Raw genomic sequence first — 16825 nt, 5'->3', positions numbered from 1 at the left:
GTTTAAGGTCATTGAAAAAAACCTGGAATTTGTCATGAGTGAGTAAGAAGAGGACTTTGGTTGCATTGAGACAAATACGTCAGGAAACAAGCACTGCACGAACGGTTGAATTGCGTAGAAGACCAACTTTTCACGGGAAGCAGCGAACTTATGCAAATGAGGGGGAGTAGTTGGAGACGCCACACTTCGAGATGAACGCACCACACTCTTTCTCACCAGTGTTTTGAATTCGCTACGTGTATCTCGAACCCGCAAGTGTACGCGCACCAGCAGCGGATTGTTTACAACCTCATCTGCACGATTAGAAAAAGGCGCGAGGGGCATTCCCTTGTCATTCTCAAATGGCGTTTGGCGGCACGGTGGAACTTTGCATTTGGTTGTTGGATTTTTCGTGACATTGTTCATGCTTTGCGCAAGATCAATGTGAAGAGATCTTCCGAGGTAAGTAACACATACCCAATGAGCATTAAGCATATCGAAATGGTGTAAAAATTGAGTGTATTAAAAAATGATGCAGAGCGCCAGACGTCCAATTTCCGGACAAGTCATAAAAAGATTAGGCCCTAACCGCGAAGGGCCGGGGGGGGCACAACATTGAAACTCAGAAAGCAAGATTCTGTAACTCAGCACAAGTCATTGCTGTTGGTATAATAAGTTCATATTTGACCCAATTGCTGGAGTGGTGTACATGAGACGTACGAGTGTGCAAAATCTGTCTCAGTGGAAATGTGACTGTACATATATGTACGTCAGGGATTAGGGGGCCTAAAAAAGTAATGGCATAAAGTTTTAGTCTTTTTATTAAGTTTAACCCTAAAACTTGATGAATCCCAAAACAAGGCTCAGCCCCGCCTAAGTTGGTGCACTTTAAGTTTTCAAATACCGTTGCCATGTTAGCCTTTTAGAGCAATATTTTTACCTCAAATTTTGCTGTACAAATACAATGAATTTCATCAAGCTCTCAACTTTCTCGGTCGTATTTAATAAATTTTTAGTTACTTGCCAATTACAAAGTTCCAATAAAATGCTATTTTGGCGTGATTTTTTTTTTTAATGCACAATGAACTCTTATATTGTTCCCCCAAAATAAGAAAATATAATTTCCTTACAGACTCGTAGTTGGGCATGTGAGTGAAGGTTAATAATTTATCAAAGTTTATCAATGGAACTGTGTTGATGTGAGATTTTCCGATTTGTGTAAAGTGCACCATGTTAAGGACACTCAGTTGAATTCGTTTCCAATTTCCAGACACCACTGTTTTTTTAATTTTGGACAAACTTTCCCAACTCTAAAATTGTTCACAGTGTTCAACAGTATGTACATGTATGTGTACATTGTATTGTGAAGGTATTTTAGTACCAATTTTTAACTAAATGAATTGGAAGTGTTTCAATGGCTTCATCATCTTATTGTGAAGTACGTTTAAAACTTGCATAAATGTAGATTGTAAGCTCACTGTAAAAGTATTTTTCATTTTGTTAGATTAGGTACAAATGTATTCTGTTATTGCCACAAAAAATCAAGTCAGGTGTTGCATTGTTTAGTATCCATAGCAACTTGTGCACCATGATGACTCTAGAGGGCACTTTACAATGGTCTGTAAATATGAATAGTATCGACTGTGTCAACAAAACGCTTGGAGATCCAATAGACAGGGCTCGTATTTCTTGTCTGGAGTACCTGTTTGGGATTTCATCAACGAGTCGCCTGGCTTTCGTGCCTGCCTGATTGCCTTTTGACCTTGTCATGTGCTTGCAATTGGCCTGTAGTTTGGCACTATTCCAAAGGCATTGAGGCTTGTTTACCTAAAGAGCGTTATTTGGATGTGTGTTGATTTCATATTGGTTTAGGTTCAATGTACAGTACAACAGTGTATAAGACAATTGTAGACATGTAAGCATGTATGGACAGGCTTCAGTCTAATTATCAAATTCATGTGAACTGTGGGCAAAAGACATTTGTTTTCAACTTTTGTTGCACGAGCAGGCCTTGCACTAGCACTGACTAGATAAAAAAGTTTTACATCCTACAGTGACCATCCCTAGCTGTAAAATTGTGTCTATGGAATTATGTACCTCCATGAGGAATTACATTAAGTTGGTATCTTGTTTTTAATGTTAAAGCTGTGCAATTCAAAATAGAAGTACTGAAAGGAAAGTTTTTCAGTTAAGGTGATTTGGCAAATGGTACTGGATTATTGGGAGAATACTTAAATAGCACTTGGTAGAAGTTAAAGGTTCACATCCTGTTTCATGGAAGTTTCCATGGTCCATGAAAATAAAACCTTTAAATCTTGGTTTTTGTTAATTTGTAGGCCTATAGTGTGAAGCATTCAAGTGTATGGTCATTCAGTGGGGGCAGACAAGTGAACCACTCGGCTCATGTTAGCTCTGTGAATTGTTGTGATTCAGTATGGCAGATGTTGCTAAACGACGGAGTATCTTCATCTGCAACATTCCACCAGCTTCCTCGGTAGAAGCACTGGAGGGATTTCTCCGACAAGGTTGGTCAGTGAAGGGATTTTTAAAGAAATTATTGTAAATTGTCAAACAATACGAAAAATCATAATAACAAAGCTGGAGCGACACTTAATGTGGCAACACACCGCTCACAAGTTTAGAGTGCTTGTCTCGCAAATATACCGACAATGAAAGTTTTTGTTGTGATAATTTTGGTCATTGTGAGAACAATGCTGACAGTTGAAATTTTCTTGAGTCGTAAGAAGTGTTTGTCATGAAACTGTGTATGGTACTTTCTTCTTTTCCAGTATCACAGTTTGTACACCCATGACTTTGTTATTGTTACAGCTGTGCAAATGGCATAAAAAAACTTAGGTTTTGTTGTCTGTCTCATGTTCGCGCAGAGTTGGAGTCATGTGGACAGGACAGAGGTCAACTTGTCCAAGTTATCTTTCCGGTGAGCTCCTCCAGTCCACATCAGGCATTGGCTACATTTCAAGATGAAAAGGGTGAGTGTTGTTGTCACTAAAAATTGTCAAATATAGCACCTCATTCTGCATGATTTTGAGAGATTCAGTATTGTAACAATTAACACTTTTACTTAGGGCATCATGCCCCTTTTTAGTCATCAACAGTGTACTAGTTGAATTACTCTTTAAAGTATTTCATTTTGCTGGATTTGGGAAGATCTTTTGAAGATTTGGAAAGAATGCAAAGGAAGTTTACGTAACGTTTTTGTTATTAATTTGCCAAATTTAATCATTTTTTAATATTTGAACCAGCTATGGTTGCCTTAATGAGGAAGAGACTCCACTTTGATGGAGAGCACTTGGTAACACATCCCTTCCTGTCGCATGTAAGTATCTGAAATATTTAATACAGTGAATATTGGTATAAGAACTACATTGACTCAAAATGTGTTTTAGTCTCCATCTAACTCATGCCCTGTAAGTGTCTCCTTCCTTTGTCATACATGTAGGTTTTCACCTCTGTGATGGCCACCATCAACCCAGATATCACAGAACTCTTTCCCTTCAACTCTCAAGGCTTCTGCAGACTCCTGGAGAAACGATCAGGGGTGGAGTGCCGTAAAATGGAGGCTGCAGACAGCTGTGGCTTGAGGCATCCTTCTCAGACCCAGCTGTTGGACCAGCAGTATGTGCTCGCAGGGAGTTGGTACCAGTTGCAGAACGCTCGTAAATTCCTGCAAGAATGGATGGTTGACGAGACCAACAGGGCACAGTTAAATGACAAAGCTCTGAGAAAAAACGACGAGAGAGCAGCAGATGTCCCTTTGCCATCATTCATCGGTGGATCCAAGGAAAGCCCAGAGGAAGAAACTAGAAGCTCATCTTGTGAACATGGTGATCACGATAGGACAGGGCTTCAAGAAAAGTATGCTTCTGGACCCAACATGGAGGGCCTTGATACAACGGATGCAAGTGAAGGGTCTGAATATGAGAGAAAGCCCAAATTAAGAGGAAGAAATGTTGCAGCCTCATTTGAAGTACTGTCGGATCACAACAGTCCTGGAGCTGATGGTGAAGGCATTGATTCAACAGATCGTCACCACTCACCCCCGTCAAATGATGAGATGCCACTAGACAATTCTTCATCCAGAGGTTCTCTACATCACCAGGAGCCTCCTGAATCCTCACACCCTACATCTAAAACTACAGAGGATGACAGAGACAGCTTCACCCTTCCACCAAAAGACCAAGGGATTTCATCAGACCCACTAGCGGAGGGCACTGCCAAAGGGAGTACGTCTTCTCTTGCATCAGACAGAGATTGTGGGAGACCAGATGATGACTGGAGATCGTTGATTACCCCCAACTCTTTGGGTCCAACAGCTGTTGCATCTGTGTCCTCAGAGAGAAGTGAGGACAGGATAACTGTGGGCTCCAGTCTAGATTACCTGAAGCATGTGAGGGTCCCACGAACACCTCTGGCCAGTCTAGAGTCAGAGCTCCATGGCCAAGAATCATCTGAAACAGCTGCCCTCAGGATTGGGAGTGCTGTCAGTAAAAAAGATGAAGAAACCCTGTCACCCAGGGATGACCTGCATACAAACTCCACAGAGCATCTTCAATCAAGTTCTACGGTCACTGAAGATAGAGTCATGGATGGTGATGATGATGAAATAGTGGAAGGTATTGGATCCCTGCCGGTCGATCCAGGAGTCTTCAGTTACATCTTGTTAAAGGAGAGTGACCCCATCCGTGATATTGAGGAGAGGTTTGGTGTCAAGTTCTCAATGCACGCAACCAGAGAAACCAATGATAGTGATGCTGAAAGTGCCCTGCTGAAGATAACACCCACCAGAGAAACAACTGACATAGCTCAAGCTCATGACGGGTTTATCAACTTCTACTCTGTTATATTCTCCACCCTTCACCACCGGGCCATTACAACGACAGATAAGGCATTTGATTCAGAAACCCTCATGAAGACAGTTGACATGATCCATAAATTGTACGAAACCGTCTTAGTGACGGTGACTAATCACAAAGTCCTCATATATGGACCAAGTGAGGTTGATGTTCGTCTGGCAAAAATGTTGATCCTTGACTCATTGAAAGAAACACCAGTGGATCCATCAGGCCAACAAGGTCCTTCTGGATTTAGAAGGCATGATAGAGATTATTCCTCTGCCATGAGAAGCGCTGATCTAGCATGTGCTCAGCGAACTTCAGAAGTTAGCCCAGATGAGAACAGCCCTGAAGGAGATGGTCAGGGAGGGTATTCTGTTGCCAGAAGGGAGCACAGTGGCTCAGATAACATTGATGGCATCCTTGAGACACAGACTCAAGCCCGTGAAAATGAGCCAGAATTTACTATCAGGGAAGGGCTCAATTTAAGCTCTTCCGATCTTGAAGAAGACAGTTCCCCACAAATGCCAGCAGTTGGAAATGGACTCAAGCAGACGTATCCCAGTGGGAGGCTCACTGGAGCCAGGGCACGGTTTGAAGATGATGCAGCAGATTATCAACAGGTTGGAGGCCCCAGAATTCTGAATCCAAGCACTGCTTCAGAAGCTGAGCCTGTGGTATCACCTGAAATGACTGACTCGAGAGCTGAAAGCACAAGGGCAGCTAGGGAGATCACAAGGTCAGCTGGAGAGGTCACAGTAGAGCAAGACAGGAGGAGTTTTTCTCAAAAGGAAGATAGTATGGCAAATGTTATACCTGTTGATCCAGGGGTGTTTGCATTTATTCATGCACAAAAGCACACCATTCTCTGCGACATTGAGCAAAACTATGGTGTTAAATTCAAAGTGAAGGGGGACCCTGACAGTGACGTGTACATGGTTGAAGTGGAATCCGTGACAGCTGACTCAGAAACAGCTGCTCAGCAGGGTAGAGAGGCATTTGCCAATTTTTACCAGGAGGTGTTTGTAGGCTTGGAGCATCGTGCCATTAGCCTTGGAGACTTTGAGGCTTTATCCACTGATTGCCTGGCAGGAATCATTGAAGAGATGGAGCATTCTTTCAGTGACCTCTTGTTCAGGGTCGCAGACAATAAGGTGCTGATTTATGGTCAGGGCTGGCAAAATGTTGACTTGGCCAAAGACATGATGTGTAGGCGGCTGCGTGGCTGTCCGATGTTGTCTCCAGAGGTGCAGCAGCATGGTGATGACACAGACCTTGAAAGCCTCAGTAGTGACAGCATGGTGAACCGACTGTATCACCTGAGATACAGCTCATTCGCTCCTGAATCTCCAGATGCTGACAAGATGAGGGCACTGTTACACAATGGAGATACTCCAGTGGTGAATGGGCCTGGTGATACAGGTGGGATGATGCTGAACAGCCAAGAGCACCTGAGTAGAGAAAATGGTCAGGGTCATCTGCCCTCCCAACATCCCTCCACTTCTGTTGTTGAACAGAAGTATACAGAGCGAAAGGAGCAGCCCTTGATACAGAACGAATATAGCAGGTTGTTAAATGATTCCAGTGATTTCCATTCCTTTAATAGTAAGAATGCAAACTCTCATGATAAAAATGACACTCTCACCCATTTGAGAAATTCTGGAGATCCAAACGGAACCCTTGGAAATGTTACTTACAGGTTACAAGATGGCCGTCTGATATTTAAGCTCTCCTCAGGCATTCGTGTTCGGGTTTACTGTCACGACATCACCATGATTCGAGTGGATGCCATTGTGAATGCTGCAAACGAGACACTATCGAATTATGCTGGTGTTGCTGGTGCCATCCGCCGTGTTGCAGGGGAAGTCATGCAAGCGGATTGCAACAGTTACATCGCCAAACATGGCCTGCTGTACCCAGCCAAGGTCATCCACACAGGTGCTGGGAACCTGCCCTGCAAGTTTGTGCTTCACGCTGTGGGGCCGATGTGGGAAGACTACCCAAACAAACAGCAGTGCCGTCAGACCTTGAGAGCCACAGTCGTGAAGTGCTTGCGCACTGCAGATGAGAAGCTTCAAGTGTCAACCTTAGCCATGCCCTTCATCAGCTCAGGTTGGTTCAATCTGATGTGTTTATTAATCACTGTTACCTGTAACTGAAATAATGAAACCACAAACCTGAGAAAAAAAGGGAAAAAATGTATAGTGCATGACTGGTCAGCTTTATTGCCATCGAAACCTCACCTGTCACGTGTAGATTTTAGTAAAATGACAGTTTAACATTTTGATTTGTCCTTGTAGGAATTTTTGGAGTGCCTTTTGAATTTTGTGTTGAAGAGATCTGCAAGGCTTTGCTTGATGTGAACCGGAGACGAGTAGCTTCCCCTCATTGTGTCTTACAAGAGGTGCACATTGTGGACTTGGACGGTGTAACTATCCAGCAGGCACAGGACATCATGATCAAAATGCTCAGTCAAGAAGCAAGTGCTGGCTCAGGTGTTGCTCAAGGAATGAAAGAGGTTGGTGTAAGGGAGACTTTGTTGGAGTCTGGGGCCAGTGGAAGTGGAGGTTATGAAAGGAAACGAGACATTCCTGTGGGCAATGAAGACGGGGCGACTAAGAGCCAAAGCAGCCGCAAGCAACGAGGAGCATCAGCAAGGCTGTCAGAGTCACAGCAGGGGAGCAGCAGTTCCTCGGGCGAAGACGTTCATGCACCTCATAAAAACCTGAAGTATGCCCGGATGGAGGACTACAGCCTTCCTGCAAGCCGGCCAGCGATAGTTCGAAGTGCTTCACTACCATACCTACCCAGGGATGATGACGATGATGATCCAAGAAGGACTCACTGGGCATACAGAACATCGGGCCCGAATGCATCTCAGGGTAGGGAACTGAAGAGTCAAGAGCGGTCATCACATGGGAGGAAGTCAGACCTACCTAGAGAGAGAGTACGAGAGAAGGCACTCAGAGCCAAAACTGCACCTGCCGTCTCACATACTGAAACAAGACAGGAGAAGCAAGTCATCGAGCTTCTTGATGCCTTTTCCAAAGCCCCGCCCTCCCCTGAGCTCTCGAGAAAAACTGAGAGGGAGCTCAATCGCCTGTTGTCAGAACAGGAGAGAGGAGCCAGGGAGAAGCAGCAGAGGCCCATTCGACGCGCCCAGAGTCTGGACAGGTCACGCCCACGCCAAAAATGCTTTGTCTGTTCTTCCACATGGAACCTGTTAAAGCGGAAATCCTGCGAGCACTTCATCTGTGAAGATTGCAAGAGTGCACGGTTGGACGTCGGCAGATGCAAAGAGTGTAGCAAATCAAAGATTGGAAAGGAAGCAGAGAAGAGGTGCGATCACTGCCTCTGCTCCACCAAACACTTGCTTGTCAACTGCAAGGGTTGTGAAAATGCCATATGCATAAAATGCGTGGCAAAAGGACTGGACACCTGTCAAAACTGTATCGAACGTATTCACTCTTCAGTTTCTGAGGGACATGCAGAGAAAAAGCCACCCAAAGTCAGACGGCCAATCACTGCAGCTCGAACCTCTTTGATGGACACCAAAAATGACTACCGCATCAAGACAAGCATCAAAGGTGCGGCTAGCACTCGGAGGAAGCCTATGTTGGGGTTGAACCAGCCAGTGGACATTGTCGCGTACAGTTATTCAAACCCCGCTGGAATGAACGGATTGGCAGTAGCACACTCTTCCCATTCCACGAACTCGGCATTCACCAAGGAGTTTGTGGCTGAGGAGGCCCCTCACGAAGAAATTCTCAGACGTCTCTCGCGAGAGCAAGAAGCGAGACATCCGATCTTTCCAAAAGACACAGTTAGCAGTCGATCATCAGTCACAGAGAGCTTGCTGACCAACCATAGGCAGTCAAAGAAGCATGCTAGTAAAACGGATGATCTTGAAGTTATTGGCCAGAGCTCGGCTTCCATCTCAAGGCAACAGGAACCAATATGTGTTATCTGCATGGACAAGATCAAGGATCCCAAATCACTTCCATGCAAACATACATTCTGTACCCCTTGCATTGAAAAGCAATTTCAGGTAAGCCCATAGGTTCCTGAAGTTTTTTCCCTTAAAAAGCCCTTTGTTAATTTCAAAGGGTATTTTGAATGTTTATGTAAAGTGGAATGTTTTCAGATCTTCTGTACATTTTTGCACAGAAATGTCAGAAAAGAATGATGCAGAAAGATGCTGGATAGAATTTTAAGTTTTGTTGGTGCCAATAAATGCTTTACAGGTTTTTCCAACTTTTGTCCAGTTGTTGCCAAAGGAGACTTTAGCTTTTTGCAACGTTTTTTGTAGTTCAAGCCAATCTGCCCGGTCTGTGGTGCATGCTATGGTCAGTTACGCGGTGACCAGCCAGAGGGCAGCATGAACTGTAGGACAGTTTCCACAGATCTGCCTGGATACCCAGACTGTGGAACTATCATCGTCACTTACACGTTTCTGGATGGAATTCAAGACGTGAGTAAAATCTTAGTCACCAAATATTTTAATACATGGAAAGTGTTGATAGGAAGAAAAGGGCTTTAATGTCACAAGACAGACATTGGCCTGTAGCCCAGCTCTTTGGACCAAATACTTTCCTGGAAAGTTGCAGTTGATACTTCATTTATTACTGTCCATCCACTCAGGAGCAACATCCCAACCCAGGGCAAAGGTACCACGGCACTCAACGCCAGGCCTACCTGCCCAACAACAGACATGGCCAGGAGGTCTTGACGCTCCTGAAGAGGGCTTTTGATGCCCGTCTTCTGTTCACCGTCGGCCAGTCAGTCACCACGGGCTTGGCCAACAGGGTTGTGTGGAACGACATACACCACAAGACTAGACAGACAGGTGGACCAGAGAGGTAAGTTAATGTAGGCTTAAAGAAAGGAGGAAGTATACTGGATATCAGTTGGGCATAGAGTGATAGTTTCAGACATGTTCTTTAACTCTAAGAGTGCCGGATGGAAGGGTGCCTTGATATTTTCTCTGATATCATCACAGTACTTTTCTTTTCACATGCCCAGCCTTCAGGTTTTTTTAATAAAATCTTGTGATCATTTTGACATCAGAACTTCAAATGGCCGAAACTACACCCTGAGTTGGATTGAGTTGAAAACTTCATATTTGTATAGAATGCAGTGTCATTACATGCACGTCAAGTTTAAAAAGATCTAGCTTAGTTCTCTGACTATGAGATGGTCCAAAAAAGCCTGGCTCATTTATGGTTAATGAAACATTTCAGTTCATTGAGCCTTGGAAATCTGTTGTTCATCAGTCATTTTGTTTTCTTTCAGGCATGGATACCCGGATCCTACGTACCTTCAGAGAGTGAGAGCAGAGCTTGAGGCAAAAGGCATCAAGTAAAAGACAGAAACATCATCAAGACTTCATGAGAATATCTCTCCTGTACAGAGCTTGTGAATGGGACAGAATACAAGAGCAGCTCATATGTTTCATCGTAATTTAACCTTGCTCAGAACAGACTTTGCACATGTAATGAATCTCAAATGTAATCCAGAGGTACATGTACATGTATGTGCTTGTACAAAAGCTTTATGGTAAACATGGAGTGGTTTCAACTTGGAATTTGGATCCCACTGGAATTTTGCTGAATAGCAGGAAACTATTATGACCCAATTCAGTTTCTGGTGAATTTTAATATTCAGTCAGTCCTTTTTTTGTGCTGTGTTGTTTGTGTTAGATTTCGTGTGTCTTAGTTTTTGTGATGGATATTTTGTCTTTAACTTGCCACTGGGGTGAAAAAACCCCTTTTTTTTACATTTTACTCTGCTGCATAATATGTTCATTTACAGCATTGTGATGCTGTCTTCACTTAGCTTGGATAACTCAATTACTTTGACGTTTTGATCGCAGAAAGTTTATTTGTGGTGAAATCTTTTCTTAGTTTTCTTATATCACATAGGAATCAGTCAGCAAAATTAACTTACAGACTACTTCAGTGGGTTACACTTTACAACACAGCTTTAAATTTGAACAGGAATTTTTAGAATTTGCCGTAATATGCATCCAAGCAACCGAACATCACCCTTGGTATCATGAACTGTGTCTGTATAAGAGACAAAAAGGCTGCTAATGGTCAGTGCAGAAGAACAAATTGAAACTTGATCAATTCCTAGAATGTACAGTACATGTAGATTTGCGTTTCACTTTGCATTCTTTTATGTATCAGAAATCTGATACACGTTTACGCATGTTATTTGTGATGTGGATTCTATTATTTTTCCACTTGCTGCCAAATAGTTGTGCATATTGGTTGTAGACTGCAGTGTGGTTCAATACCAGATGGTTTTTTTCCCCAAAGAGTGCCTTACTGAAGACAGTTTGTGTATGTTTGGAGGCTCTACTCTTCCTTTTTCTGCCAAAAGGGGACACGGGACATTTGATTGAATTAGATGGAAACAGGACTCTCATGACTCTGAAGTCACAGCTTGACATGTTCCATATTTAATGACGATGCTTCACCAGGTCAAAACAATTTTGAATCATGGGGAATTCAGAGTGAGCCCTCTGGCAAAATTCCATTAAAAATATCATTGCACTCCTTCATAGCTCCTCTTAAATTAATCTGATAGCCTATTTCTAAGAAACAAGGCATATGATTAAAAATAGAAGCATTTCAATTTAAAACATTGAAAAATTCAACAAGCAGATGAATCTGCTTTGTTCCCATAAAATCAGATTTTTGTATACGATAGTTTACCAAGTATACACCACAGCCACTTTAAAAAAAAAAACCCAAAAACAAAAAAAAGAAAAATCTAAAACAATGCACAGCGTCTGAGCAACAGAAGAGAGGGTTGTCGATGCTTGAATTGTTACCTCCGGTCCGGTGTTTTGTTCACAGAGCCCTAGAATTCCATGCTAGGGGTTTCTTGACATTTTTTTCACTTATCATTGGCAATACAGTCTACATCTATGGCTCATGATTGATCACAAAAATACATGTCAAGGAAGCTATTGCTTGACAACTTCAAAATAATTTTCTTTGTTGCTATTTCGTGCAGCATTTGACCGCGATCCAATTTTTTTGTCTTTCCGTTAGCCGTGTACTTACATGTACAATGTACATGTTTGTGAAGTTTGAACTCGGTTACATTATACGGCAAAGTAGACTAAAGGTTAACCATGCCAGAAATGGGAAGAATCTTTGCATTAGCAGACACCTCTTACAGACTGAACTTTGCTCGGGTACAGTGCCTTGCTGCTGTTGTGTGATACATGCATTGCTACATGTACATTCATACACGTACGTACATTTACCGGCAACAAAATACATGCATGTGATCTGTGGCTTTGAATATGCATACTCATGAGCATGATGAATAAACATGTACACGTGTATGCACACAGACCATGCATTTGAGATGTATAGCACCTTCTGTTAAGGTGGATAAATGATTAATTACTAGTTATTCGTGCTCAACTGCAAGAAATTATGAATTTATCCAAACCTGAAAGAAAATTCATACATGAACTTAACCTTAATAGTACCATTGTTTTCCAACAGTTCAGCTTATTTTGTAATGCATAAATTTGTAAAAACTTGAAAGAAATCCGTAGAACATCATTGAAATATCCCTCTGAAATACAGACATACATGTAAACTGAAAGGTGTTGAAACCGCTGGTGTTTATTTTGTGTGTGTGTGTGCGGTTTTCAAGGCCGTCACTTCCTATGTCTGTATAGAGTACCAAAGTTTGATGTCATTTTGAGTCAGTGTAGTGTGTAGTGCAAACGAATGGAGTACGTGTACGAGTTGGTTCATGTGCCTGTTTTGATGCTCATGTCTTTTATACACATAACTGTGTGTGTGACGTAGTCACTGCGGTACTCTATAACCTTGGAAAATATGAAGCATATTAATCGTTAAGCATCTGCATGTACGACAAACTACATGTACACTTTTTGCCAAAACCAAGGTCTGTAATTTCCCATAGGAAAAAACAAAATTACAATGGATCCGATTAAAGCATGGGCCCAGTCTGTACAGGCATCAAATTTTCTTAGGGAAATTTCAGTCAACAAAACATATACATATACAACCTACAAAGTGTCTTCATTCTGCAGTGCGATCAGAACAAACTGCCATTGTTTATCAATTATTTCAAATCTTCAAGTGATAGGCACCAAGATAAACATAAATTATGAAAATTTTCAATATGCTTCCATGAGTACATGTATCTAGTGCTGGTTTACGAGTTCATGCTCGTCATTCTGTCCTGTTTCTTTGTCCGATTTCACATTCTGCATGATCTCTTTGTGGCACAGGGGGCAGGTGTCTTGGACATAGAGCCACTTTCGAAGACACAGGGCGTGGAACAGGTGTTGGCAGGGCGTGATCCTTGCCGTGGTGAGTTCCTGGTAGCAAATGGCACAGACGTCGCTATGCTGCCTTAGCTGGTCGTCTGTCGCCACGGGTAGACTATTGATCTTGTGCACGGCCATGCGCCGATTCTGGAATTTCTTCCAGCCGTTCTTGCCCAACTGGAAGATGTTAAAGTAGGCGTGGATGCAGATCATAATTGCGCGAATGATGCCCCCTGACTCGAAGAACAGGATCCACACACCGTTGCCAAAGAGGAAGACACCAAATAGGAATTCTATCGTACTACCGGTGGCTTTAATGTAGTAAACGTAATCATCTAGATTCTCCCAGAATTGGTCACTGTACGTGTCCAGGAGGAACAGCGTGTAGATAATGAGGGTGACGGTCACTTTGATGATGAGTTCCAAGCAGAAGGCAGTCACTGCCAGCAACCACGTCCCCACTGCTATGGTCATCCACAGGTAACTGAGGACTACAGTGGGTATGAGAATGAGCGCAACGGACATGCCCAGTGCACGGCCGTGTTTCCACAGGGAGGCTGTGTGAGATGTGCTGAGCGCCATCATCACGTGGTTGAGCATGTTGTGAATGAAGTGCAGCAAGGCTGTGATGAGTAGGATGAAGTTGCGGAAAAGGCGGATGAAGCGCTTCATCGGTTCCAGCCCTGGCAGTCCTGTCTGGAGGGACAGGATGAAAAAAAGGATGGCCGTGACGGTGCCGATGTGGGCCACCTCGTCCGAGTCTCCGCCCATGAGTCGGTCGGCCCACTTGCCGAGGTAGTATGACAGGTACGACACAACGGCCGTCAGACCCAGGACGGCAAGGTTCGAATCGCAACCGTGGGTTGCCAACTCCAGCACTGCCATCCAGGCAAAGTTCTCATCTGGGTGACTCCCTACAACATGAGTACCATTCAAGGAACCCAGGCTTCTTGCCATCACCCCAGGGAGGACAGCATTGGACACAAATGCAAAAAAGATCTGCGCGATGTGTATGGCAAACCGGAGCAGCCAAAAGCTTCGCAGAACGTTAGGCACTTGAAATTCCACCCACGCGTTCTCCAGGAGAGAATTTAAACCTAGGTTCTGCAGCATGAATCGATAGGTTGTGTACCACAGTGGTACACGCATGACCCCCCACACAATATTGGATACGCATATCGCCGCCACCTCTAGCGAAGGAACTAGAACAGATAATGCTTTCAGAGTGTTGACGGTTGTGTAGAGTGGATTGTCTGGAGTGTAATACATCAGGCAGAGTCGAATCATCATTGGCGAGATGAAATAGGCGCACATTGCCAGCCAGACAGTCAGGGTGAAGCGCTCTGGCAGAAGAGTGATACAGGCCACGTAAACAAAGGCGTAGAACATCTGCACTAGGACGTAGAGCACAAACTCCATGCTCAACAGGATCTGGACCGGTGTGACTCGCGAGGGCTCCCCGGCATTTGGCACAGACATCAAGACGTCCCAGTCGGACACCTTCTTGTCCTGATCCACCTTCTGCAGCATGACGCTGTTCCACCAGACCACGCTGGCCAAGGTGCCGATGCACAAGAGGAGGATGTAGATCTTGAAGAGAGTCCTGGTAGTGAGACAGAACATCATCATGGCCACAAAGAGACCTGCGACAATGACACAGAAAAGATAAATGCCCCACAGACAACAGTTACATCATCAAATGTCATTTAATGATGATGTGACCTGCTTTTATAAACTCACATAGTACATGTAGCACAGCACGATCCTTAGCGGGATGGCAGCCAAAACAGTGTGTATTAATTATTTGCAAAACTGCGAGCTAAATATGTTTGACTGTCGCTCTTTCAACAGTATCATGTTCTTGTTTTCTTTAACTTACAAATGACTAAAACAATGCTGCACCACACTGGGTGGTCGACCCCGAACTGTCCCGTGTCAATCCGCAGGTTTAGTATGGCATCGATCAGAAACAAGGAAGGCACCCTCAGGGCCACGCCCAACACAGCTTGTATTTTCCTCCCAAGCTTGAACATCATCTTGTCGTATGGGTATTGGAGAAGATAGTAGAAGAGTTGGTGCATCATTACTTGGCTGGACGAGGAAGGGCTGTGTGGAAGTCCATTCCAAAACGGGCAGCAGACGACTACACCAGAAACTGAGCAACACAGAGCGAATCAATGTTGAGTTAATCAAGCATGTCTGTTCCCACATTTTCCCACAACTTGACTACTTACTAGCATGGCATCCTTGGGTTATTCTGTGACTCTGGGAAATGTCCACAATTTTGTCTGTTATCTTTAGCATGGAGTTACACTCAAGCTCGGCAAATATACTAATTGTTATTCTAAACTGTCATGGCTGTGTTGGCAAGTGCTGCATAACACAAATCATAACAGGCCTTTACTGATTTATAATTGTTACGCCCCAACTATAGCATAAGTCCCAACTATAGCTGGGACAGTCCCAACTGTAGTGCTGCAGTTGGGCTGGCCCAACTATTGTTGACCAGTGTCTGTGGGAAATGTCTCGACATTATCCAAGTCAATGTGTCTCACACTTGACACAATTATCTGTTAATTAATACACTTTATCTGTTCATCTAGCCCTATGACCAATGACATGACATTTGTAAACAATGACTTTGGCACATGCTGGGCACATCATGCACACAGGACCTCTCTGCTGTTGTTGGGCTGGCCCAACTGCAGCACTCTAGTTGGGACGGGACCAACTATAGTTGGGACTGATGCTATAGTCATAGTTGGGGTGTAACATAATTACATGTATCATAAGGCGTAAAAAGTCAAAGAAAGAATTCCAACTACCCTGAATATCGACACCACCAATTTTCCCCTGATGTGAAGTGTTAGTAGTCGTCTGAAAGTGATAAAATGTCCCCAAAAGTCAAATATGGCAGTAGAAATATTGAAGTATTCAGTTAGAAAATACTTTAAAGTTTTCAGAACAATCTCCTAGGGTTTATGCACAGGGTGTCAAACATGTCAAGTGACATCCTTGTATGGAATTCTTTCTCCAGTCATGCCAGTGCAATAGGCCTACCATGGCTACGCCTTGTCTAATGCAGCTGGGCAGTATCATTACTAATCAATGTGTTATCAACATGAACCGATAAGCATGCTCCACTGTCCGGACTGTCAATGTCCTGATTGTTGTATCCACCGTTCTAGCACTATCTGCCTTACATCACACCATGACGTACGTCCTTTGTTTCCTTGCTCTATGGTCACATGGTACAGGTCTAAAATCCTGTGCTATGCCTACGGCCTCCGACAATCATGGCAATACTATGTCCGAATTCGTCATGTTCGTTCATGCCAGTGCCTCCATGGTGCCAGTCTGTCGAAACATGGAGGAAGGAATTCCTTCCTCCATCATGTCGCCCTCCATGGTCAAAAACATGCCTCAGAAAAAGTCCAACTGCTTACCAAATTAAACACGTTACAGCTTCACATGGCAATGTAAAACGAACCGATAAAGCAGTATATACTGAAGTCATAAAAGTGTTTCACTGTAAACAAAACCGACTTATTACAAACCTCCGCAAGCATGACGAGTGCTAGCAGCAGGCCTACAGCAGGTACTTCCCGAATGCGAAATTTCGCCACGGTTTTCTGGTCTGGTCTCCTGGCCCACATTGGTCTGTTCA

The 16825-nt window shown here is 43.6% G+C and overlaps 2 protein-coding genes across 5 annotated transcripts; one reads left to right on the top strand and one right to left on the bottom strand.

Moving 5' to 3' along the window:
* The first annotated feature begins 287 nt into the window (after positions 1 to 287).
* Positions 288 to 12461, top strand: LOC110979958 (uncharacterized). 2 transcript variants are annotated; one of them, XM_022236169.2, is made up of 10 exons: positions 288 to 441; positions 2316 to 2504; positions 2865 to 2969; positions 3243 to 3316; positions 3440 to 6399; positions 6532 to 6944; positions 7133 to 8880; positions 9142 to 9303; positions 9474 to 9691; positions 10125 to 12461. In XM_022236169.2, exons 2-10 carry the CDS (start codon positions 2414 to 2416, stop codon positions 10192 to 10194), a joined length of 5841 nt encoding a protein of 1946 aa, XP_022091861.2. In that variant the 5' UTR covers positions 288 to 441; positions 2316 to 2413; the 3' UTR covers positions 10195 to 12461. The 2 variants fall into 2 exon arrangements, with proteins under 2 accessions (XP_022091861.2, XP_022091860.2); XM_022236168.2 differs by having other exon boundaries at positions 3440 to 6944.
* On the bottom strand, positions 11266 to 16819 carry rnf139 (ring finger protein 139). 3 transcript variants are annotated; one of them, XM_022236170.2, is made up of 3 exons: positions 16716 to 16819; positions 15038 to 15313; positions 11266 to 14801 (listed from the first exon to the last, which is right to left on the bottom strand). In XM_022236170.2, exons 2-3 carry the CDS (start codon positions 15240 to 15242, stop codon positions 13033 to 13035), a joined length of 1974 nt encoding a protein of 657 aa, XP_022091862.2. In that variant the 5' UTR covers positions 15243 to 15313; positions 16716 to 16819; the 3' UTR covers positions 11266 to 13032. The 3 variants fall into 3 exon arrangements, with proteins under 3 accessions (XP_022091862.2, XP_022091864.2, XP_022091863.2); XM_022236172.2 differs by having other exon boundaries at positions 16605 to 16745; XM_022236171.2 differs by lacking the exon at positions 16716 to 16819 and adding an exon at positions 16219 to 16598.
* Positions 16820 to 16825: the final 6 nt, after the last annotated feature.

The sequence above is a fragment of the Acanthaster planci genome, linkage group LG13, assembly GCF_054643075.1.
Source record: "Acanthaster planci isolate LZ-2023a linkage group LG13, COTS_SCS, whole genome shotgun sequence".
Lineage (NCBI taxonomy): Eukaryota > Metazoa > Echinodermata > Asteroidea > Valvatida > Acanthasteridae > Acanthaster > Acanthaster planci.
Note: the sequence above shows the minus strand (reverse complement) of the source record. Positions and strands in the feature narration are given on the sequence as shown.

Excerpts from the sequence above, each read along its gene's own strand:
- LOC110979958 (XM_022236168.2), top strand. The coding sequence starts at position 2,414 with ATGGCAGATGTTGCTAAACGACGGAGTATCTTCATCTGCAACATTCCA. Across the intron at positions 2,505-2,864 it reads GGAGGGATTTCTCCGACAAG|AGTTGGAGTCATGTGGACAG; the intron begins GTTGGTCAGTGA and ends ATGTTCGCGCAG. Across the intron at positions 2,970-3,242 it reads TACATTTCAAGATGAAAAGG|CTATGGTTGCCTTAATGAGG; the intron begins GTGAGTGTTGTT and ends TATTTGAACCAG.
- rnf139 (XM_022236170.2), bottom strand. The coding sequence starts at position 15,242 with ATGATGCACCAACTCTTCTACTATCTTCTCCAATACCCATACGACAAG. Across the intron at positions 14,802-15,037 it reads CAGCATTGTTTTAGTCATTT|GTCTCTTTGTGGCCATGATG; the intron begins GTAAGTTAAAGA and ends TCATTGTCGCAG.